Here is a 25,766-nt window from a genome sequence, read left to right on the forward strand (position 1 = left end):
AGCGGTGAGGGCTGCGGCAAGTAAAACTGGCTTCCCTGAATGGCTTCACTCCTCTGCAGGCAGGTGTTCCCTGTGGCAGCTACGTAGCCTCTAGCCCAGTGGTTCTCAACTTGGGGGTCGAATGACCCTTTCACAGGGGTCATCTAAGGCCATCGGAAAACACATATATAATTACATATTGTTTTGTGATTAATCACTATGCTTTAATTATGTTCAATTTGTAACAATGAAAATACATCCTGCATATCAGATATTTACATTATGATTCATAACAGTAGCAAAATCATAGTTATGAAGTAGCAACGAAAATAATTTTATGGTTGGGGGTCACCACAACATGAGGAAATGTATTAAAGGGGCGCGGCATCAGGAAGGTTGAGAACCACTGCTCTAGCCTATCTCAGTTTTGCCCTGTCTCTGAACTGCCGATTGTCTTTAAGAAAAAAACAATAGCAGCAGCAGCAGCAACGAAAGAAAACCTCTACAAATAGTGCCACTGCAGATGGTCTTAATATCTGGGGCTGAGATCTATTTGGTAAAATAAAATACAGTACCACCAGCCTGCACCGATCTCAAAAGTGCAGACAGAAAATTACCATTTTTAAACCAGCCTAATCTTCTCTGCTTCAGAAACATTAAATATGGAAGGCATTAAAGAAGGGAGCTGAATTACCCAGGTCCTTTACAATAAATGGTGTCAGGATGGCCATGAATGATAACAGCAAAAGAAAAAAAAAGAAAAAAGAAAGGCTCCCAAGCTATAAAAATTAGAGCCGTTAGAGCTGTAGCTTTATGCTTAATGGCCATATCCATTTACCCTGTGATGAAGTGTTCCTCCAACCTCAGCAATCCCCCCACTCGTGATCAGCAATTGCATGCGTTTTAAATTACATGTGCAAGTCTACCCATGTCCTTTTAATGAAAATTTCAGTCACAGGTTTTGCTGAATTCAGCCGAAAGGCCAGCTCCTAAGGATGATGGCACAGATGAGATCATCATCTGTGACATGTAGCTAGTTCAATAGGGAATAATTCCAAGGTTAGTGTTGGCTTTTAATTTTTCAAAAGGAAAGACTAGGGAAACCACAATTTTAGGGCCTGCTAATAGACTTTGAACAGCAATCTTTTTAATTTTTTGTTTTCAGATGACAATTTGAAAATGTAAATTACTATACAAAGCAAGTGATATAAAGCAGTTACACTCTAGTCCAAGTAATTGTATTGGGATTAAAAGGATTATATCAGGATTACTCTGGGAGGGTTAGAAAAAATCAATTGTTTTGTCACTGAGCTCACTATGGATAGTCTTTAACAGGGTAAGTTCTCTTGTATTGCAAGTTGATTCAAACCTCATTTTCTTTTGGTTGTTTTAAATCATGAATGGATATTCTGTAGCCAGTTAAAATGGTTGTACTAATCTGCTTTAACATGTTGTAATGGAATACATTTTATTAATAGACATTTGTAATGTTGAACCAACCTTGCATTATTGGAATAAATCCAATTTGTGGTTTACACACTACCAGAATAAAATAGCTTTTTAAAAAAGAATTTTAAATCTATATTCATAAGCGAGAGTGACTTGTAATCACCTCCCTCCCCCCCTTTTTTACTGCCCTTGTCCTATTTTGGTATCGAGTATACTAACCTTATGAATGAGTTGGGACATGTTTCCTTCTTTTCTATTCTCTGAATGACTTTAAGCCTTACTTTGATGAAAAATTTTAAGGTACTAATTTTATTTTTAAATGAGATCATTGAGGCTTTCCATTTCTTCCTGATTTAATTTTGATAAGGTATTTTTTTCTATATAGGATATCATGTGTCTATATCACCTAAGTTTAAAAGCTTGTCATAGAGCTATTCCTGATATTCTCACATCTCTTTAATCTGTCACATCTGTAGTTATACCTCCCTTTCATTTTTTATTTCTTTTTTCCATTTTAATTGATTTTAGAGAGGAAGGGAGAGGGAGAGAGAGATAGAAACATCGATAATGAGAGAGAATCACTGATCAGCTGCCTCCTGCATGCCCCCTACTAGGAATCACGCCCACAGCCTGGGCCTGTGCCCTGACCTGGAATTGAACCGTGACTGCCTGGTTCATAGGTTGATGTTCAACCACTGAGCCACACGGCTAGGCCTCATTTTCAATATTTTTTATTACATCCTCTTTTTTGTGACCAATGTTGACAAAGATTTTCAATTTTATTAGTCTTTTCAAATAAAACCTGGCTGTGTTGATCTTCTCTACTGTATGGCTGTTTGCTATTTTAGTAATTTCTATTCTTATCTTTATTTGTTCTTCCTTCGTTGTGTTTATTCTCTTTTAATAAGAGTTGGATGTTTACTCTAATTTTCCTCCTCTTAAAGCAAACATTTAAATTTTTAAATTTTTCCTCTAAGTTCTGTTTTAGTTGAATCTCACAAATTTTGATATATTGTATTTTTATTATCAATTACTCCTAAATATTTTAAAATTACAATTCTGTTTCTCTTTGGACCTGTGGGTTCAGATGTACATTTAAATGTCCAAATATATAGGATTATTTTACTTATCATTTCTTTCACTGATTTCTAAAATTTCTTTTGTGATCAGAAAATATGAGAACACTCCTTCAAAATGATTGAGACTTGCTTTCAGGTCTAGCATGGGATTACTCTCTGTAAATGTTTTAGGTATATTTGATAAGTGCAGTTTTCTATACATGTTCTACTCACCAAGCTTATGGAGGTTGAGTTGTATGGAAATGCTTCATCGACTACAGACATTGGCAGCAACAGCCAGTGGAAGGGAACAGCAGAACAGCTTAGAAAAGTGTCCTCGTTCCCTGACATCTTCAAGGTCCTTGCACTGGAGTGTGATTGGCATGTTCCCCATTGCCCTTAATGTCTCAATTTGTAGCCTATCCTCACTTTCAACATCAGGAAAACCAATTAGAAAGAAGTTGTAAGCACTGTACTGTCTGGTTTGGAGACTCCTCACCCACCCTTCTACACCTTGGTTCGTTGACAAGCGTGGTGCAAATGAAAACATCATTAAGGCTCATAAAGCATCTGGATAGTAGAAAGATGTTCTGAAGAGAAACACTGTTGACTGCACGTACACATAGTCTACAAAATTGAAAACACCACAGCTTAATTCCCGACGGTGCAGTCATTCTTTGGAGTCCTGGGGCCTCGGGGGTTGCTCTGAATAAGGTCGGCGACTAATACTCTCTGGGATCTTTAATACCAGCAGAGAGCATTTGTGACCTTTACAAATAGAATGACCTCATCAATCCTTAAACTTCTACACAGTCTGCCAGAAAGCTAGTTACTCTCAGTGAGATGAGGTAATTATTTACTTGGGCCTAAATAGGGAAAGCAGTGAAGATTAAGAATTAGGGAAGTCAGTTTAGACTTTCAGTCTTAGAATAAAATGTGTATAGTAACTCAACAATTTGTTCTTTTCTTCATTCCTTTATTCAGATAGCTGTTGGATATGAAGTACTAAATGAACCACAAAAGACTGGTCTTAGATGTCAGAATCAGTTTCAAGTTCAACATCAGAAGAAAAAAAACTAACACTTATTTAACATGTCAGGGGGAAATCATAGCCACTGTGTCTCAACTCGTGTTTTCAGAGGAAAGGAGACAGATACAAATGAATGTAAAAGGAAAAGATTCTCAGAACGCAAGCAGAGTATGAACTTGAGGGCCAGGAATCGGGAGCTCTGGGCAGCGAGATGAGGCTGGAAGGGTGAGGGGCTTAGCTCAGAGACTTAACCTCACTATTTGATTAAAACTAGGAAATAAGTGTTAGGGCCCATTCATGGCCCTCCTGGTTTTAACAGCCTGTATATTGCAGTCCGCATGCTGTAACAATAGTGATAAAATTGTTATCAGGTCCAGTCCAAATTTTATATCTAAAGCAGACTCCTCATTATTGCATTCTATCACGCTTTCTTGCTGTGAGTGCACCATGTAGCCAAAGCAAGGCATGGGTTTCACATGAGTAATGGCCAGAAATTGTGGGTTTAAAATCAAGCAAGTTGGTCACCAGCTGGGCAGAGAAGCTGGCTGGAAGGCCCAGTGTAATCAGTGGAGTCCTAAGGACCCAGGAGGGGAGGGCCAGGCCTGGGAGTGCTCCTGCAGTGACCTGGCGAGTCTCTGAGATCAGTCTGAGTTCATGTTATCAGGTGTAGGGTGGAGAAATTACGTTAGGAACTCCTGTTTTTCCCTTTCCCCCAAATGATAAGTAGGAGGATTCCTGCAGCGGGGAGGGGGAGGTTATGTTTGTAAAGAGAAACTCGGCATGCCAGCTTTTTTATGGACTTTACAGCTAGATCGCTATCCAAATCTTCCTGAAATAAACTGAGCAGCACTGGAGATAAGAAATACAAACCACGAGGGAAGAAACATAAACCCAGGAGAAGAGAAGGCGCACAGAGAATCACTGAGGGACAGACCTGCAGAGTACCACTCTGCTACATGACGGGAATGACTCACCCAGGACAGGAGGTATATCATGGGCGAGAGGCTGCATCTCTGATACTGTGGGTGAGAGATGCCCCCTCCACCCCCCCACCCCCCCGTCTTGCCACTGAAACCACTCTGACTGTAATGCCTGGGTAATACCTGGCTTAAATCGATTAAATTAGTGCTGGTGGTAGAAGACATAAAAAATGGAATGTATATGCACAAAGACACCGCAGAATAAATTAAGAGAACAAAAGGAAGAAGAAAAAGAGATAATAAAGCTTTGAAAAGTCACTCTGCTCTTCCTGCATTTAAAAGCATTACTTGCAACACCCCTTCCTTGGAAACCTACAATCAGAGTTCAAGTATATTGTCTCCTTTTCTATAGTCTCCAGCGCTTCCAGTAAATAGCTCTTGTGGCTATTTACTCAGTGGTGGGTGTGTGTATGTGTGTGTGTGTGTGTGTGTGTGTGTGTGTGTGAGAGAGAGAGAGAGAGAGAGAGGTAGGAGGAGGAAGGAGAAGGAGAGAGAGGCACAGAGACACACAGAGATGAAACAGAAACCACAAAAACATGGAGAGGTACTAGCCAAACTGAGGAAGTAGCATCCAGAAAAGGACTCCCTGAGGCAGGGGCTTTGCAATGATCCGCAGAGTGAGATGGGTGGTCTGTAAAGTGAGGACCAGATTGGGCACTAACTTTCTTTAGGTTTCCCTTGACGACTCTTCAGCATGCTTTGTTAACAGGGGAGAAACCATAGTCTTTAACTAACCATCTAACAATATCTTGGAACTGAATTCCCCATTCCACACTATGGGTACAGTTCCAGAAACTTTAAGTGACTAAGCTTGGCTATTCCCCTGGTCAATATTTGAAAATGATTACCCCTAAATGTGCCTGTGAACCTAGAGAAAAAGAGCGAAAGGATACATGTAAATGTTAACAATAGTTTTACCTGGGTAGTGACACTGGGAATGATTTGTTTCCTTTTATATGCTTCTTTTATGTATCCAAGTTTTCTGCATTGGTATACATTCTTTTATAAAAAGGAAAATAAAACAAAAATTAAAATGACAAACCTAGGTCCAGAAAAACTGCAACTCCCACCTATGTTTCTCTTCCTCTCTGTTTATTCTCTTACTCAGATAAGGAGGGCTTTTTTCTCCGACTCGTTCTTCTCCTTTCAGATTGTTTCCACGTTGTATTCTCTCACCCCCACCACAAACCTCCCTGCTTTCTCTTCACAGCCTTCATTTCTGATGAGAAGAAAATTGGCTGGTCTTTCTAATCCTCATGCTTCCTCCCCTAACCAGCTGCATGGAGAAAGCCCTGCAGCACGAATCCCTCCCAACTGCAGCCCACTGTGAGAGATGGATAATTACATCAGTCTGGCTGTGAGCGTGGCACCTGCTGTATACAGGTGGCGGTGTGTACGCCCGTGGTCAGGGCTGCATTGTGGATGAGGTCGCGGCTTTGCACTGGCAGACTATACCGAATGAAGTCAAGGCCAGGCCACAAGGATTCATTTTAGTGTCCGTGGCTGGAGGGAGACACAACAGTGGTCAGACAGAGTAAAAGGCCAGTATGTGTCTGCAGCAAAAGCCTGTTTTGATTTATAGCATTTAAGAAAAGACCATTTCACTATCAATCTGGCACTCGTGGTGTGATATGGCCTACAAGGCAGGAGGCAATTTCCAAAAGAGGGGGTGGAGAGGAGGGTCACGCAAAGGTCATCCAACCACCGTAGCTGATGTGTTGGGAACAGCAGAGCTCCTTTGTCCTGGGAATGGCTGCAAGTCTATGGGAGACGCTGCAGACTTCAGGGACGAACAGCAAAAGGTAGAAGCCTGAGGTTTTAATGTGTGCAGGGCAATGCCTTTAGTTCTCCCCCTGGCTCCTACATAGATTCTCTGCTAGCCTCATTATTTTTAGAAGGGACAATTACTAATGAGGAGGGATTTAACGATCAAATTAATCAATGGCAGTGCAGGATAACAAATAATGAGATGAAGACTCCCGTAATTAAGTTTTATTAGGGCTTCTCCTTTCATTCCCAGAAGTGAAGAGTTTTATTTCTACAGTCCAAATTAATAAGTAAAAGCCACATATATGTTGCTTTCTTTTTGCTAGCTCTCACTCCACTGATGTAAAGACCAAGTTAGGGGCTATGGCATGGAATCAGAAAACAGGCAATGGCTTTTGTCAATAATATTTCCAGCAACTGACAAGCACAGGAAGGATAGAGCGGCCTGTCTCTCCTGCTCTCGTGATAACAGCGTTCTGAGCACCGTGTCCAGAGTACCAGCGTAAGCTGCAGAAAATTACGGGGTAACAGGGGGAGCACCGGGGGCTGCAATGTGCCAATCACCATGTGCATTTGTACAACCGCTTTTCAAAATGCGTTCACATACATAACCTCACTTAATTGCAACAAGTTTGGTCTGAGGTTGGCAGGACCCATTCTCCAGAGGAAGGACCCGAGGTCCAGACAGCTGACTCTCAGAAAGTTGTACAGAAAACACCTTTTCCTTCCACTGATGCACTGTTTTCATTTCCTTGTGCAAAAGCCTGGCACCCCTTGGGTGGCATGAAGGCAGCTTATCTCGTTCCTTATCGCGTGATCTCTGTTCAACGAAAACAGCCAGACGCCCAGTGGCCCCTTCTTTGTGAAACTGCTAAGACACTTAGAGAGGCTCCCTTCCTAGTACTTTTACCTTTGTATCTTGGACAGAGTCAAATGGGAATGTGCTTTAAACTCCAAACCCCTTAGCAGATGTCAAGTGCGATCATTTCAAACAGGTAGACTTTTTGTAATGTAAAGCCCTGGGCCCGGAATTAAAGAATTGGTTTCTATTTCTGGTTCCAAATGCACCAACCGTGCCTTCGATAGTCTCACACTGCAGTGGGATATACGCTTTCTTCAGATGTGCCAGAGAATGCAATCTGCAGATTTCAGAAATGCACCGGCTGCCAGCAGGAACTCTGCAAATGGCTTCAGCCGCCTGATGAATAGTGCTGCTGAATTATAAATGAGGATTATCGTCACCATCTTGTGTGCTGCTATTCTAAGGCAACATCCCAAGGTGCTTGGCTGAAGAATGGGTAGGAAATGAAACAACAAACTCTAGGGTAGTTCAGTTGAAAGGAAAAGAAGTCCACAGTGGATCCCAAATTTGGCAGCTACTATGAACCCTGATGTCCAGACATTAACCTTTTTAAAGCCACATCATCTGACAGATGTGCATTTAATGACTATTCTGATTATACTAAAATGTCAAAGAACTTCTAATACGAATGTGGGAAATGTCTTGTGGGTTGTTTTCGATTTAAAAAGAAACTTCAGCCCCAGCTGGTTTGGCTCAGTGGATAGAATATCGGCCTGCAGACCAACGGGTCCCGGGTTCAATTCTGGTTAAGGATAGTACCTAGGTTGCAGGCTGCTCCACGGCCCGGACCCTGATCAGGGCTACTGCAGGAGGCAACCAACTGATGTGTTTCTCTCACACTGATGTTTCTCTCTGTCCACTCTCCCTAAAAATCAATGGGAAAATAAACCCAGGTGAGGATTAACAACAACAAATAAATAAAACAATAAAAAGAAACTTCATCTGGGTCATTAAAACAAACATAGGGTCTGTTACTGCAGTTGTAGCTTGTGTTACTCCAGATTTTTTGTATGTTCATGATATTTATAGTCACACATATTTTTGAACTTTTGAACTTTTTAAAACAAATGTTTTCCTACTTACATAGGAAAATCTAAAAGAAAGCCCCTTTCTCTACATGGCAATAATGTGATTCTCCTGCCCTGTCCAGCGATACTGAATTATTTTCTGCACTGATGTATGATTCATATATTAACAATATTATGATAATGCTGTTATATGCTTCTTCCCCAGTGAGTAATCAACCAGATAATCATGGATGTGCTATTCTCTTCCAACTGAACAATTCTGAGCTTCCTGAGGGAAGAGTCCTACTTAGAGGGCAGATCCTCATAATACATCCCACGGATTCCAAGCTAATCAATCTTTCGTTTTTCACATTACACATCTAGTTCATTTATCTAAATATTTTGCAAAAGATCTGAAAATTAATTTATCATTGTAAAAATGTTGAGTCTAATCTTTTGGAAAATTTTTTTCTCTTCTTATCCTTCCATATTTGTGTCATTTTCCTTAAAACAAACAAAAAACTCTAGAGGAAGAACTGCTCTTCCCCTGCCTTTCCCTGACCTCTGCATGTCCTCACCCCTCCTTCACTCTTTCTGCTCTTCTCCTCTTTGCACACCCTGCTGCACTTAGGCTTACCTGCCTTGGTACTGTCAGTATTGTTTTGTTGTTTTATCCCCTGCCTTCTTTTCTTCTAGGTCAAAACATCAAAACAGAATGGAAAATAGTTAACCATGTCACTATTATTATTATTATTATTATTATACTAGAGGCCCAGTGCATGAAATTCATGCACTGGGGGAAGGGCATGTCCCTCAGCCCAGCCTGCACCCTCTCCAATCTGGGACCCCTCAGGGGATGTCCAACTGCATCTGGGGCAGTTGGACAGCCCTCTCACAATTCAGGGCTGCTGGCTCCCAACCACTCACCTGCCTGCTTGCCCCTAACTGCTTCTGCCTGGCAGCCTGATCACACCCTAACCACTCCCCTGCCAGCTTGATCGATGCCTAACTGCTCCCCTGCTGGCCTAGTTGCCCCCAACTGCCCTCCCCTGCCAGCCCAGTTGCCCCTAACTGCCCTCCCCTGTAGGCTTGGTCCCCTCCCAAATGCCCCCCCCGACGGCCTGGTAGCCCCCAACTGCCCTCCCCTGCCCTCTCCCCCTCTTGTGGTGGTCATCTTGTGGCCACATGGGGGCAACCATCTTGTGACCACACGGGTCAGCCATCTTGTGAGGGTGTGATGGTCAATTTGCATATTACCTCTTTATTATATAGGATATTGCAGCCTCTTCATGTCACCTTTTCTGGACTGTCTTCCTTTCCTCCTCCCTCCAACTCGTCTAATCTGTGTGTCTGCCTCCTCACCCCCAGGCAGCAGCTATCTTTAGTCCCCACACTCCTTTCTCTTAGACATTTGGAAAGCATGCTTACTGTTCCTCCTCTCCCTGTCTGCTTCTGAACAGCCAGAATAACCTGTAATACACCTCCCCTGCCACTCCCTGTCCCACATGCCAACCAAGAATTCATTCCAGGGCTGCATTACAGTTAAAAGCTCCTAGAAGGGTTTTTGTTTAGAATATCAGACGCATCCCATGGGTGTTTACATTTTGTTTTCCTTCCTCCAGAGACTCTATTAAAATGCCTGTCAATGAATAAACTTTAGGCAGCAAAGGGAGTGGGAAGGGAGTTCTAGGGAGTTCCTAGTGTAGGGCAGTTCTGGCTTTTGTGGGATTGCCAGCTCTCCTGCAGCGGAAGCCTGCCAATCAGTCCTCATTCACGGGAGAGAGACCACGTGGAGCACGTGGAGAGACAGACAACTGGGCTCAGCAGAGGTGACAGGGAGCCAGCCATGCCTTTCACTCCCCAGTAAAAACAGACGACCAGGTCCCCTTCTATGAGAAAAAACCTGTGGCATGAGAGAGACAGACCAAGATATAAAAACCAAACAACCAGCCCTGGAATATACAGAAATGATTCAGGAACAAAGAGAATTTTTTAAAATTCTGCTTAGTATTCTCAAAAAGATTTGAGAAGATAATGAAACCAAAAAATAAAGATAATAATACACGAAGAGATAATAGTCAAAGAACAAAAATAATATTTGCAAATAAAATGTGATTATCAAATAGAAACTTAAATAGAAAGGATAAAAGATAAAGTTTAAACAGATAATATGAGAGAAAGAAAAATGGGCACAGAGCATCAGCCTAGTAGTTCATTTTCGGACCAGCAAACATTTCAGGAAGGAAACAGAAAACAAAAGTGTAAAATTATCAAGAAAACAGAGAGATGCCTATTGCAAACTCTGATCACTTTGGTCTGGTTCTTTGCCCTCAGCACCTCACCCAATGTAGCACCACCTTTTGGTTTCCACTGGGAGCAGTGGGGCTGGGCTTTGGAGGATTTTCACAATTTTTAAGGGACAAGCTGTTTTTGTTTTTTGGGTTTTTTTCAGAAATAAAAATAAATCTCCAAAATTTTCTTGGATATGCTCATTTTTACCTGTCCCCAAATTTTCTAATATCAGAAACACCACCACCCTGCCACAGCCACCTTCTCCATGGGCACCTTAACCACTATAGCCATTATTGTCACCTCAGTCACCATGGTCAGAGAGTCACGTTCATCAGCACAGTCCCCTTCATCACCATCAGTCCTGCTGCCATAGTAATTATCCTGATTTTGACATGGACAAATCAGATTTCATCACGTATGAATTTCAGAGAGCAACTGACTGCAAACTATGTACTATTTCTAAATACTTACTAAGCAACTGAATAGCATAATGGAGATTTTAGAAGAGACGCTTAATGTAAGTGGTCAGATGCACTCACTGATGTTCTCATTTCAACACACGTTCATTTATTTATTAATAATATCTCAAAGACCATTTCTTGCCCAATTTGGCAAAACTAGCCAGGGTTACTTTATACTTTAGTTTCTAAAATGGTGTTGATCATAATAATCTTCTTTCCCCAATTTTTCTGATCTTCCCTTATTGAAAGTTATCCAGAGAGCTGACTTGCCTGGTCTTTATTAGTGTCAAGCTTCTGCTCTATGTGAGTCAATGATTTACTGGCCTCAGACAGCTAGTCTTTAGGCAGCATCTGTTAATACTATGTAAAAGTATCAACGTAAAGTATTCATGGGAAAGTCTTCTGACATAATCATCATTAGTCATACATAGTTTTATGATCATCAGCTTATAATTGTATCCTGTTATTTTATGAATATTTATCAGTCCTTTCAATATGATTTATACATGGCTTCAAAAAGAATTCTGATTTTTTTAAGTTATTTAAAAAAGACATATTGACCTATCCTCAAGAATAAAAATACAAATATTGTTTAAATTTAGGTGTGGTTAAAACCATAATGAGATACCACTGTATACTTACTGTAGTGGCAAAAAAAAAAAAAAAAAGACAAACCAAAAGAAGCTAACCATATCAAGTGCTGACTGATGGGGACACAGAACATCTAGAATCCTCATGTAGTCCCATGGGAATGCATAATGGTCCAAGACATTTTGCAAAACATTTAATCAGTTTCTTAAAAAGTTAAACACCCTTACCATATGACCCAGCAATCTTATTCCTGGGTATTTACCCAAGTGAAATGAAAAATATGTCCAAACAAAAAGTTTGTAAGTGAATGTTTACAGCAGATTTATTCATATTTGTTCCAAACAGGAAATCACCCAAATGTCCTTTAACTAATGACTAGGTAAACAAATTATGGTTCTTCCTTACAATGGAAAACTATTCAGCGTAAAACGGAATGAACTGATACAGCAACATGGATGGATCTCAACTTCATTATGCTAAGTGAAAGACGCTAGACTCAAAATATTGCATACTGTATGATTCCACTTACATGACATTCTGTAAAAGGGAAAACTACAAGGATAGAAAACAAATCAGTGGTTGCTGGGAGTGAGGGTAACTAAAAAGGAGCATAAGAACACTTTTTGGTGATGATGGAACTGTTTTATACATTGACTGGGGTAGTGGTGGTTACATAAGTGTATGAGTGTATGAATTTGTCAACATTGATAGAACTGTAGCCCTAAAAAGAGTATTTTATTGTATGTATTTTTTACCTCAATAAACCAAAGAAAACAATTCAGTGTGGAAATCTGAAGATAAATAAGCATTTAAAATATGCATTTTTGCCCTAGCTGGTTTGGCTCAGTGGACAGAGCGTCGGCCTGTGGACTGAAGGGTCCCGGGTTCGATTCTGGTCAAGGGGACATGCCCAGGTTGCTGGCTTGGTCCCCAGTACAGGGCATGCAGGAGGCAGACAATCAGTGATTCTCTCTCATCGTTGATGTTTCTATCTCTCTCTCTCTCTCTTCCTCTCTGAAATCAATAAAAATCTTTAAAAAAATAAAATATGCATTATTTTTCAATATATACCTAAAAAAATAAGAATGAAAGCCAACAACCTCACTATCTCTGTGGCAAAAACAGGTTACCTTCATTGCTAGCTTAAGATCAGGAAAAGGCTACTGTGTTACCATGGTTGTAAGCTATTATTGAAACCTCTAATAATATTAAATTATGACTCACATGTAATGTAGGGGTAGAGTGAGAAACAACCTGACAAAATCACCCAAGGACTTTTCATTTTTAGGGACCTTGCCCATAATGTTTTCTTCATGAACATAAGAGATATGCTGTGATGCTAGTGAACATATACTTAATGAATTAAAAGAAGAAAGGTTAGAAACTTTTTGGCTAAACTTGAAGTTAATTCTAAAACTTGTATGCTAGTTCTAAGGCTGTTGAGACTCTTTTTTCCCCCCATTTGTTTATAACAGAAATAATTGCCCATACATGGATTGCTAAATCAACGACATATGGGAGGCCAACCCCTTCTCTACCTGTTGACTTTCCCGTGACATCATGATTTCCTAGTTTAAAAAGTAGACAGCAGACAGGTTGAGAGTAGGTTTTAGAGTAAGGAGAGTTATTTGCTGTGGGTTTCAATTTAGCAAGTTGTGATAATTTATCCAAAGTGATGTGAAGGTAGAGATATAAATCTTAACAAGCATATACGGTACATTTTAAAACGATATTAAAGATGGGTTGCCACAGAGATTGCAATGCATCTACCTAACAACCAGTAAAAATTAAACTCACATTTACTGTCACTGGGTTAGTGCTTCCCATGTGCTAAGGAGGCGCTACACAGTCAATCCTCCAGGATGTCAGCTCTCACCACTGTCTGCCTTGCTATTTATGACCCAAGAATCCCAAATGGACCAGAACTCCTGACAGGCGCCATGCTAGTTCGTGCTTCTGTGTCTTCGTCCACTCATTCCTCCATTCCAAATATATTCTGACTATCTGTAACCCACCCCAATATTCGTTTGATGTTGTTTCTGTAAATGCTGACTCTGACTAATATGTAGCTTATAGATAAACAACATATTTGTATAAGTATCCTAGGAACTAACTTCAGAAGATACAGACTCCAACCTTCAGGCATCCTAGTTCTAGGAGAATTGCTGATCTTCAACCATAAAACCAAGATGACATAAAACCAGGATAATGAAAATCAGGGTAATGAAAACCAGGCTGACCCACAGCAGACCCTCATGTGACCAGTTTCAAGGTCCTTATTGGAATGGACTCTGCTGGTCTGACACCCTTTCAACCCTCTCCCTTTAATCTCTTTGTTCTGCGTTCCTTCTTCCTCTGTATAAAAACCTCTGCCTGCACTGAGATGTGAAGATGTCTTTTACGACAAGACTCCCTCATCTTCCTGATCTCCAGCACCTGAACAAACCTTTTCCCTCTTTCACAAGCACCTGTCTCAGAAGTTTGGCTTTTGTGGCAGCAGGTAGCCAAACCTTGGTCTCGGTTACATATGTACTATGTGATTGCTACTGATTGAACTGTATATTCCCCCACCAAAATTTATATGGTGAAGTTCTAGCTCCATGTACCTTAGAATGTAACCTTACTTGAAAAGAGTCATCACAGATGCCATTAGTTAAGCTGAGGTTACAGTGAAATTTGCCCCTTAATCCTACATAAATTATGTCCTTATAAAAAGTGAAAATTTGGACACAGACACACATACCCGTGAAGAAGAAAAAGGCAAAAAACAAGGTGATGTGTTTACAAGCCAAGGAAGCACAAGGATTCCCAGCAAACTACCAGGAGCCAGGGGAGAGCCATGGGACAGGTTCATCCCCACAGACCTCAGAGGAGCCAACCCTGCTGACATTTTGATCTTGTACTTCTAGCTTCCAGAACTGTGAGGTAGTGAATTTCTGTTGTTTAAACCAAACCAAAACAAAACCCCCCAAAACAAACAAAAGAACTAGACGAAAATAATTTTCCTACTAAGGAGATTCTGCAAATGCATGAGAAGCTGCAGCAACCGAATTCCCCTGAAAGGGGCTGTGGTTGGGTGGTGGTTTATAACACTGCTCCTGTGTGGACCAGGCCCTTGGCTGCCACACACACACCTCCCCCGAACCTACTTTTTCCCCCCTGACTGATGAGCACATCCTCATCTCCTCTGACTTTCTTAGATTTGAATCTTCAACCACTTTAAAGGTTTTATCAACTTTTAAAGCAACTAGGATAATCTTTCCTGGAAGAAAAGAGGGCCGGTTGTGGGAGGTGTGGCAGAGTGGCTTGTGGTCTTTTGGGAAATTAGCGGACTCTTCTCTTGGCAAGGGAGCCAATACACACTCAGTGCTGGGGCCTCGGGACAATGCTAGGAGATTCACACAGCAGCTGTCACACCGATTTCCAAGCACAGGGACCTGAGCAACAATTGTCAGGACATTTTCCTGGCGAATTCTTACCTCTGAGTCTCACTGATGTGTCTAACACACACTGTGAACATCAACCAGTCAGACTCAAAGCCAAGACTCAAACATTGCTTTAAAATGGCAGTAAATGTTTAAGACATAATTTCTGTGACTTGGTCATTAACATGTTTATATTAATCCGCATTTCTTTTCATGTCCCTTTTCCTCAATTTTCTTTTCCCTGCTTGGTGAATGTTTCTGCAGCAGCTACCTCTAATCATTAAGATAGTTTTGTAGGCAAATCATGCTCCAGATCTTAGACAGCAGTCAATATGGATGGAGGGATTTAAAAAATATCATTCATTATATATACACTAGAGGCCTGGTACATGACATTCGTGACCTGGGGGGGGGGGGGGGGGGCTCAGTCTGGCCTGCACCATCTCGCACTCCAGGACCCCTCAGGGCAGCCGGATATCCCCAGGGGGTCCTTAGCGCTGCCATGGAGGCTGGAGAGGCTCCTGCCCCCTCTGCTGTACTCAAGGCTGGCATCTGGCAGAGAGGTACTCCCCCTGTTGGAGCGCGCTGACCACCAGGGGGCAGCTCCTGCATTGAGCATCATGGCAACCAGTCATTACACCATTCGGTCAATTTGCCTCGCCAGCCAAGCCCAGCTTCTGGCTGAGTGGTGCTCCCTAGTGGGAGTGCACTGACCAGTAGGGGGCAGCTCCTGTGTTGAGTGTCTGCCCCCTGGTGGTCAGTGCACATCATAGCGACCGGTCATTCCGCCGTTCGGTCAATTTACATATTAGCCTTTTATTATATGGGATTTAATTTCCCATTATCCTACTTAAATCTCCCATTGTTTAAATAAAAACGATCTCTTTTTCTTTCTTTTTGTCAGGAAAGCGTGGTTAAATTTACACATTCAGAGGGGTAAAAAAAAATTACCTATGTATGATGATAATTTGTATTATATTATTCTATGATAACTCAAAGGTCCAAACACCCTAAGTGTATCAGATATCAATTGATGTTTTCAGGTATAAATCCAGCTGTGAATCTTTGATTTGGTTCCCCCACTGCCAGGGCTCAGCTTTCCTCTCTCTACAATCCCTCGTTTCCCACAGTCTGTGTTCCATTCCCTTCTTCAGAAGCCCACAGCATCTGCCTCCTTCTGGTAATTGCTGGAAATACACATTTAACTTGAGTATGCAAGGTATCTGGAGTTCATTGACAAAAGCACACAGATTGACTTATTTGTGAGTTGCCAGTTCCCCCAAATTCTAGTGCTTCATCCATCCCATCAACAACATGTCTCAACTATATACTTAGGGTGCTCGTGGAACCTGACTAGATCCCAGGTATGATCCAGAAGAAGTGGAAACAATATAGCTTATGTTTCCATTGACCTTGAAAAGAAACAAACTCCCCATGCTTCTGTAAATCAGCATGCTTTTGATTGAAACGTTCTGAGATTACAAAGCACCTGTGTCACAATCAGGATTTTTGCCTGTTTGCTGCACAGATCAATTTCATTTGCAATCCTTTCCATCACCTAGATTTTCTTCCTGTGTTTCCTACCTGGAGGGTGCCTTTCTCAACGTAATTTCTTTATCTGGGGTTTTCGCCAGGTTCTACCCTCCCACACACAGTCATCACACTTTCCTGTCCTAGCAACTTAGCTTTTCAGTTGTCATTTCTTCTTTTTCACCTGCCCTGCAAATGGCTCTCATTTCACGTCCAAAGACTACACACATCCCTTTCGTAAAAAGCAAGACAAAACAACCACAACAATACGCCTGGGCCGGTACCTGCTGCATGCCTTGCATGGTCTGCTGCAGGAACTGGAGCTGCTGGTCCTTGGTGAGGTTGTCTTCTGTTCGGAAAAGCTGTTCTTTTTCTTGCTTCAGCAACTCCACTTCATTCCTGTAGGCATCCAGCTGCCAGCGGAGGCTGTCATTCTCCTCTTTCAGGGCGTAGGCCTGAGCCGCCAGGGCTGGGGGGCAGACAATGAGTTCAGGTGAGTCACCTTCCTGCTTAGACTGACAGGGCCTGCTATGGGAAAGGGACTCTCGCCTAAATTCTGAACAGGTGGTACCAGCTCAGAGTAAAACCAAAACGCCTTGTTCCAGGGCTCCCTGCCGTGAGTGAGCATCATTTCTTTTGCAATTTTCATCTATTATATTTGTCTTGTCTTACATATGAATGTTTACTGTGGGCACAGATTTAATTTCTTCCAACGTTCTGTCTCATGACCTCTCCCCATATCCTCGGCACCCTCTCGAAAGTTAGTATGTGCCTCCCAGGCAACAGCCCCATCCACACACTGTGTCCTCTCCCCTCTGCCGGGCTGCCCAGCTCCTCCAGCGCCGCCTTCTTTCTCACCCTTGGTGGCTGCACAGGGTGAGGCGCAGCAGCAGCCCCGGGGAGGGCGGATTGATATGCGCACCGTCCGCCTCCTCTGCTGCTGGGGCAAATTGTTCTAACTCCTATCAGAGTGGTAACCTCGTTCCATCGGTTTTACCAACAGTTTAAACCGCTTTTTCTCCACAAGGCCGAGTGGGTATGCGCCTACTCCTCCCTGAACCCTCAAGTTCTCTGTTTGTAGATCCAGGCCTCAGTCACATCTCCATCAACTGAGAAACCGAGACAGTCCATACATCAAGCCTTCGGAAACAACAGAGACTGAATAAAAGCGGAGAATGAATGAACAAAGAGAAAATTAAGGATGGGGAACCCTCCCCCACATTGCATCGAATTGCTTCGTGGTCTCTCCCATATGAATGTCATTGCTTGCTGAGCACTCACCATATATTGGACACTGGCCCACGAGCTTCCCATGGACTGACTCACTTTTACAACTATCCCTCCCCAAGCCTATGATGCCGGTGCCTCTGTTACCCCACTTTTTGCAGATGAGAAAAACGAGGCACGGAGGAGTCAGAGAACTTGTCCAGTCCCTCAAAGCGAGCAGCACAGCGTTCACGCCCAGGCTGCTGGCTCCGTCTTCGCTTTGAGTCACTGCGCTGCTCTGCCGTCCAGCTGTGTTCGATTCTTATCAGATTGTTCAAAACCAGTCTTGGACTCTCCCCTTTCCCCCTCCCACCAGTTTTCCATACTCTTTTTTCCCTCCCACAGAAAATTCATTCTCTACTCTTGGAAGCAAGAGAAAAGTGGGAGAAAAATGTAACAGCTTGTTATCAGTAACTTCTTCCTAGAAGTAAGTTCTGGTTTGTGGGGGCATAGGGTGGACCTACTGCACATCTGGTTCTCAGTCCTTGCTCACCACCACCACCACCCCAAGCCCAATCAGAGAGCCAGGCCGGGGGCAGCCTCCCAGAGGCTCTACCTCAGTGGTTCTCAACCTTGGCTGCACATTAGAATCACTTGGGCCTCATCCTCCGGAAATCCTGTTTCTTATTAACATTGTGGCCTCACCCCATAACGAAGAAACAGAATTTCCAGAGGATGAGGCCCAGAAATCAGGATTTTAAAAAGATTCCCAGGTGATTCTAATGTGCAGCCAAGGTTGAGAACCACTGCTCTACCTGCACCTCACAGTACAAGGATGAGAGGTCTGTACCGAGCGCTGTTACACCCACTGCATTCTCTCCTCAAATATCAAACATCAATTTATGTCACAAATAGTTTTACAGTTGAGTGTTTTACAGTATTCTGCTTTTCAAAATGATAATCTATGTACAGTCAACACTGAATTACTAATCAAATAGAACATGCAATTAACCAGAAAATTCCCTAGCACCAGCCATTAGGGATCAATTAGTCAACAAGCATTTACTGCATACTTTCTCTGTGCCCAGACCGGTCTGGGCATCTTGGATCAGAAAAAAGGAGACAAAATATATCCCTTCTCTCAAGGAGCTTAAAATGTAATAGAAAGTGACACATTGGAATGAAACTAACACATTCAAAGGAAGAGAGGGCAGTGTGCTGCCTGCCACAGAGTCAGCGCTCAATAAACGTTGGCTGAATGACTAAACAAGCAACTTAGTATCAAGGGATATAACAAGGGAGTCACCAATGGGAGTTCAGAGAAGAGAAGGAAGCATGCAGGCTGGAATAATCAAAGTGGCTTAGAAGGATGCAAGCCAAGAACTAGGAAGGACAGCTGGTCAGGAGCAAATTATAGTTGCACAAGCAAAAGTCCAGAGACGAGAACAGAGGAGAGAGTATTTGGGGCAGGAAGCAGGGGAAGGCTGACCAAACAGGGAAGAGTCTGCGTGGAAGCGGAAAGAGGCAGGTGAACCGTGTCAGTTGATGAGAGAGGACGGAGGCTCAGGAGTCAGAAAGCAGAGTTGGGCTTACTGGAGTGACGAATTGAGAAGCACCGACGATGCTCAGGCAGTGGGGGCACATGAGGAAACTGGTGATTTAGGATGATTGGTTTGGTGCTGGTTGTGGAATGAACTGGAAGCTGAAGGGAATGAATAGGGGAAATTTTATTTGGTGTATATGTGGGAGTGAAACTAAGGATCAGCTGATTTTAGAGGTTTTAGGGACTTAGAAAACCAGAAATGGGCCAGGGTACACCCAAGACCATGAGCTAGTGTGTTTTGGCACCGTGCAGCCCAACTTCAGATCTTGTCCACACCCTGAGACACCAACTCCTGACAGTTCAGTTTCCCAATCCATAAGGAAATAGTTATGAGGCATCATTTGAAAGAGGGATGTTGTAATAGGGCAGAATTACAGAAAATGCAAATGATGAAGAAAGTGTTGGCACTACATAAGCATATTACTACATTTAGTAGCATTCAAAGACACTTAAGTCATTTCCTTAGGAAGCTCTATTTGGCCCTTTCTCAATTTAGACTGGCATTTTTATTATCATAACTGATAGCAGGTGTTTGTGAAGAAATCGATTAGTATGCAGGGATGAAAATTACATTTTCCAAATGAATTGCATAGTCTGCACGATATGCTGAAATCTGTGTAGCAAAATGCGAGCAGCTATAAAGCATGAGCCAGCAACATTATTTAAATATATTATCTGAACATAATACATATAGGAGAGTGCACCATCCATTATCTTAGGGGTTCTCTTATAAGCCTGTGAAGTGGCACTACTGACAGTTCTTATTCTTGGCTAAGCCAAGTGACCACTGTGCCTGCCAAGTAGGATACAATGTTGTTCGCATTTCTGGAATAGGAATGTGATATCATTGTCTATATAAAAAACCCAACACCTGTTCCTCTACCCAACCCCCTATTCCCACCCCCCAAATCAATACCATAGCCAATTACATCAATGTTTTTATAATTGGGCATATAACTGATTTACATTCTTGATTAAATGATTTCAAGCAAGGTATTTTTTAAAAAATGTGGTTACTCATGTGACAGCAAAATGGTTATCTTCTAAAGGGTGAGAAATTGTATATTGACTCCACTTAACTCCAGGCCACATGTTTGTAAACATTATTCAGCATCATGTTGCAGCCAACATTGACTCCACCCGGGAGGAAGCTAGATTATGTTTCTTGGACCGGAGCGCTAAAAGAAACAAAATTCTAATAATTTTTAACTAACATAATTTCTCAGTGTATTAAAAATTCCAGAACTCAAAAGGTCCACTCTTTCATTTCTCTTTCTTTCTGGGACACTGTATTAAATTAAATGGTTTTGAAAAATGTGTAATGAAGCTTCCATGATAAAATTTACCCTTGAGAGACTGCACAATAAATCCACTATTCAAATAAGCTTAAGGATTAAAAATAAACTACGGTATGCATCTTTTTGTAAGAATCCCCAAGGAGTGCACTGTGTTCCAATAAATGGAATATTTAGCTAACAGCTACCACATGTGGATGACTGATTTTCAATTTTAAAAAAGCATACAATAAGACATTTTAAATGTAAACTCTTCTGAACATAATTAAATCTTCCTTTGGCAATTTTAAAGGCACTGCTGAATGTAGTGATGCCTCTGGATTATCATCAATTCATTCACCATCTACCACTGATCGAGAGGCCAGGTGCGAGGAGCCGCGGCAGACACCAGGGTAAGGCCAGGGCAGCCATCGCTGTAGACTCGTCCGGGACCTTAGAAAAACTGCCACTGGAATGTTTTGATTGAATCAAAAATGAAATAACAACATTGAAAAAGCTTTGCTAAACAAGATTAAGTTACACTTTAAAAATTAGCACCGGATTACTAAAATTACCAAAGTGATACTAGTATGAAAATTGATCCAAAGATTAAATTACACTGCTGAAGCAGGGGTTTTAAAGGTATTACGTCACCTCACTGTACTCTTTCCTAGATGCCACATAAACCATTATCCTTTATAGTAATTATGGTCAAAGTGACTTCCTCCTCCTCTGTCTCTTGTATTACTTATGGGTGTTTCCATGGAAACAGATAAGGGCATGCATAACTTCTCTAAGTAAATAATCTGATGAAAGCCTTGAAATCTCTCTCTTACCGGCCTGAGCCAGCCTCAGAAAAATAATTAGCACTAAATGAAAAATGTAAGTTATTTTGGGTTATGTCCCAGAAGCTAATAGTATGTTAATATCCTTTTCATGCTCAGGCAAGGGGTAACTAACTAATAAAACACTTTAACAAATTGTTTCTAACAATATCGGGATTTCTCAAGAACAGTTTGTCTTTGTGTCTTTGGGGAACTCTGTGTTTAACATCTTCCCTCCGCTTTGCCAGATGTCCTTCTGGAACGTGGGTGGAATGCCCGGGGACGCGGCTAAACTGTGCTTCTTTCCCGTGTGCCAGGAAAGTCTTTTCCAAGGATTTCATCCGTTGCTGCCCAGGTAGGGGGTGTGCTGGTAGGTCCTGAACCCTGGGTAACTGGATGGCTCTGAGGCCTCGAAGGTATCCCCAGGGTATCTGCTTGCCTTCCAGCCTGGGTGGCCTGGTGACTTAGAGACACTCCAGGCTGCAGGCCTCCCTGCAGGGCACGGGGTCCCCAGGTGGTCTTCTGTGGCAGAGACTGCACTGTTTCCTCTGCTAGGGGCAGTGCTGCTCCTGAGAGGTGAGCGCCTCGGGTCACGTGTGACTACTTTTCACCAGTGGAGCCTGAGGGGCGTGACCTTTGCCTTCTGTTCAATCCCTCGTTCTCTCCCCGTTGCTGGCATGCACCCGGGTCTCTGAATCACCACCCAGAGGACAGGTGCCCACAGACCAAGACTATCTGCTTTGGAGTCTTCAGTGCCCATGAAATAAACATACGTTTTTTAAGCCACTGAAGATTTGGGACTTACTTATAAAAAGTGGTGTTATTCTAACCCAGTGTTCCTAGTTATTGGCACATCAGACTCCACTGGTGGGCCTGCTGAAGCACATATCTCTGGGCCGTACAATACGGTTTGTCCGGGACGAAGCCTGAGAATTCGCATTCCTCTAAGCCCCAGGTGGTGGTGCACAGAGGACACTTTGAGAACCGCTGCTCACTCTGTCACCTGGGTCCTGGACTGCGGTTCTGGGTGGCTTACTTGGACAAATACTTCTGAAGGAATTAAGTGCTCGGCTTGTCCTTCTGGTTTCATACCTGGACTTTTTTTGTATGGACCCCCGCTCCAAGCTCTGCACCCTGAAGTTGGTCCTATGTCAGCCCTGTCCCAGTGCCCTGAGCACCGCGTAGGGAGTGAGGAGATTGGGCAAAAAGCCACTACTCTGTTTTCCTTCCCCATTTTCCCCAAATAACAGCAGCGATAGCAGCAGCAGTAATAGTAACAGTGGCAGGAAGAGCTAATATTTTCATGTGCCAGGTAATGTGATACGTTTGCACCCTCACAGAAACATAATGCAGGAAATACTCGATTAGCATTTCCATTTCCAGCTGAGGAGACCGAGTTTGCGGACACGAGTTGCACAGGCTGATACTGGGTGGAGGGTTTGCACTCAGCAGGTGTGACTCCGCAGCCTAAACTCTGAAGCTCTGCATGGGGCCTGGGGGCAGGTGGACGCAGCGGCTCCGGAGGGAAGGGAGCCAGGGCCCTTCTGCGTGGCTAACCTGCTCCTGCAGAGGGACATGCCCTCCTGCCTCTGTCCGGGGAAGTGTTCTGTTGGAGGGAGGCTCTGCTATGAAAGCAGAGGATGGCCCCCCTTTAAGACAAACACACACGTTTACTGCAGGAGAAATTTGGGAATGGTCCCACCCACCTGGCTGTCTGAGGCTGATCAGAACCACTGAGGGAGGGGACCCTTCTGCCCCGCGGTCTCTCTCCTCTGACGGGGCCACACTCATAGCCAGTAACTGCTCAGCTCCAGAGCCTCAGCAGTTCCTACATTCCATGTGGAGATCTGTGTCCCAGGACTCACGCTGCTCTCAGAACTCCGGAGGCGCCGCCGCTAGAGTGCCTACCCCACGGCCTCCTCCCCTACGTTCTCCTTTGTGTGTCCTGCACCTTCAGTTGCAGTGGTTCTCAACCTTCCCATTGCCGCGACCCTTTAATACAGTTCCTCATGTTGTGGTGGCCCCCAATTTCATTGTTACAAATTGAACATAATTAAAGCATAGTGCTTAATCACAGAAACAATATGTAATTATATGTGTTTTCGGATGGTCTTAGGCGACCCCTGTGAAAGGGCCACAACCCACAGGTTGAGAACCGCTGATTAGAGTAAAGGTGGCAGAAACGCCTCTGCCCACACAGGTCTGTCCCCAGGGTCTGAAGGTGCCTGAGGAAGGTGTAGCCCCCCCACCCTCAGATGATGATGTGAAGCACTGGCTCCTGAGGCTGTGGTCCCTCGGTCGCCCCTCGGTAGCTCTGTGCTCCCAGCATCCAGGCTCAGAGCTGGGAAGCATCGTGAGGTGCCTGCGCAGGGCCAGCCTCCTGCTAGATCGCCTCGTCTGGTATCCACGAACCACATCGATCTGTGTTGCAGTAACACCTGTATCACCACTGAAACAGCAATCTTCCTCAAATTGCCCACGGAAATTCCTTCTGCTACATTGTTGCAGGATGATTATTATTACAACTTAGCATTGACATAACATTTTCTACTTGCGGTGTGTATTACAGTCTGCGCATTAGTTATTATTGGAGAGAGCTAAACAGAAGCACAATGCAGTGTCTGCTTCCTTCCTTGCGTGAGACCAGTGGAAGGAGGGTAATTTGGAGAGTGCAGGTAAAGCAGATCCTGCTATTATAATGGCTTAAATGTTAGTCTGAAGGCACAACCAACAGCAGGCGCCTCGGAAAAAAACCCTCTCCCCTCCCTCCACACAGCTCTCCCTAATGAAGTGTGGTCTGCACAGAGGCAGCAACTGGGTTGCTTCTGGGCTCCTGAACTATTGAGAATTCACATCACGCTTCATCACTTTCCCATTGACATTATCCTCTGAAACCTCCCAAATCTACCCCCATTGTCCTCAGAGGAAAAGAGGGGAAGGAAACAGGCTTCCAACAGCAGGATGCCTCTGCCCTTTAGAACGTCACTGCAGGGCGCTGTGCTGGTGAGGGATGCCTTTGGAGCGCCAGGGTGAGGGATGCCTAACCCCAGGGAAGCACGTCTGCAGTGACTCCTGGGAACCTTAGCTGAGCGCCTGCTCTGGGCCCAGAGCGGCTCCCACCTGACCTGAGAAGTGCCCCTGCCCCAAACACAGGTATGGGCCTGGGGCAGCTTCTGAGAACTGCCCTGGGGCGGGGGACGGGGCTCGCCCCACAGGGTGTTACAGTGGTAGGGCCCTGGGAGAGGAGGCTCCAGGCCGGGAAAGCAGAGCTGAGCGAGGGTTAATTCATGAAGGAGCCCGGGCTGGGCAGCCGAAGTCAGCAGGGGGGAAGCAGGAGAGGGCTGCCCCCAAGCAGAGAGTATCCACAGGGGCCCAGCCATCTCCCTGGAAAGTGCCCAGACCGATGGCAAGGATCAGTGAGGCTGAGGAGAGGAGGCTGCGCTAAGAGCCCCAAGTCCAGGCAGCAGGCACATCAAGAGGGGCATCGCCTGGACGCCCTTTCTTTTGATGAGACTTCGTTTCCTTTTTCACTTTCAATCCCTGTTTCCAATTCCAAGATACAGGACTACTTTTTCCTCCACCTCTGAGGTGTTAAAGATTCTTTACAGCAGTGGTTCTCAACCTTCTGGCCCTTTAAATACAGTTCCTCATGTTGTGACCCAACCATAAAATTATTTTCGTTGCTACTTCATAACTGTCATGTTGCTACTGTTATGACTCGTCATGTAAATATCTGATATGCAGGATGGTCTTAGGCGACCCCTGTGAAAGGGTCGTTCAACCGCCAAAGGGGTCGCGACCCACAGGTTGAGAACCGCTGCTTTACAGGGAAGTCAGATTTAAACCAAGGTAAACCCACACTGACACGGTGACCCCTCCCGTGGCCTCTGCCTCGCCCCTCCTTGGGAACAGCAGTCCACCAGTGGGCCTGCTCTGCAGACTTCATCCTGAGTTGTAGACCTTGTCCAAAGAGAGAAGCTTTTTTTTTTTTTTAATAATTATTTATTGAGAAAAGCTTTGAACAGCAACCCTTCCCCTGAAGGAATTACTCCTCTCAGATGATCTGCCGGCAATGTTAAGGCCGTCAGTTCTTCCTCCTTTTAACTTGGAGGTTTCTTTTCCTTTTAACAAAAGATCACTTCTAATTTCCTTCAAGAAATCTTGCCTCAGGAAGTAATTTTTCCTACTTTCCCTAACCCCCCCTAAACCTCCCCCCACACACTCCTGAACTGGAGGTTTCTACCACATAAAACATCCACTTCCTGAAAGGTGAAATGAGGGTCAGCCCCAAAGTTAAGTATGTTCTCAGTACGAGGCATTGCCCTTTGCAAGGATTAGCGACTTTTCCCACAGTCTTTACTTTATAGTAAAACACCAAATACTGTGGTAACAAAGATGAGTTGAAGAGAAAAGCCCCCCCCCCCCCCC

The 25,766-nt window shown here is 43.7% G+C and overlaps 1 protein-coding gene across 1 annotated transcript in view; it reads right to left on the bottom strand.

Annotated features, from left to right (window-relative positions):
• Positions 1 to 25,766, bottom strand: part of ENOX1 (ecto-NOX disulfide-thiol exchanger 1) — a 271,625-nt gene that overhangs the window by 75,809 nt on the left and 170,050 nt on the right. The window contains exon 11 of the mRNA XM_006752974.2: positions 16,716 to 16,900. Within this exon, the coding sequence (XP_006753037.1) occupies positions 16,716 to 16,900 (185 nt within the window). The remainder of the gene's footprint in view (positions 1 to 16,715; positions 16,901 to 25,766) is intronic.

Source organism: Myotis davidii, unplaced genomic scaffold (genome assembly GCF_000327345.1).
Source record: "Myotis davidii unplaced genomic scaffold, ASM32734v1 scaffold70, whole genome shotgun sequence".
Lineage (NCBI taxonomy): Eukaryota > Metazoa > Chordata > Mammalia > Chiroptera > Vespertilionidae > Myotis > Myotis davidii.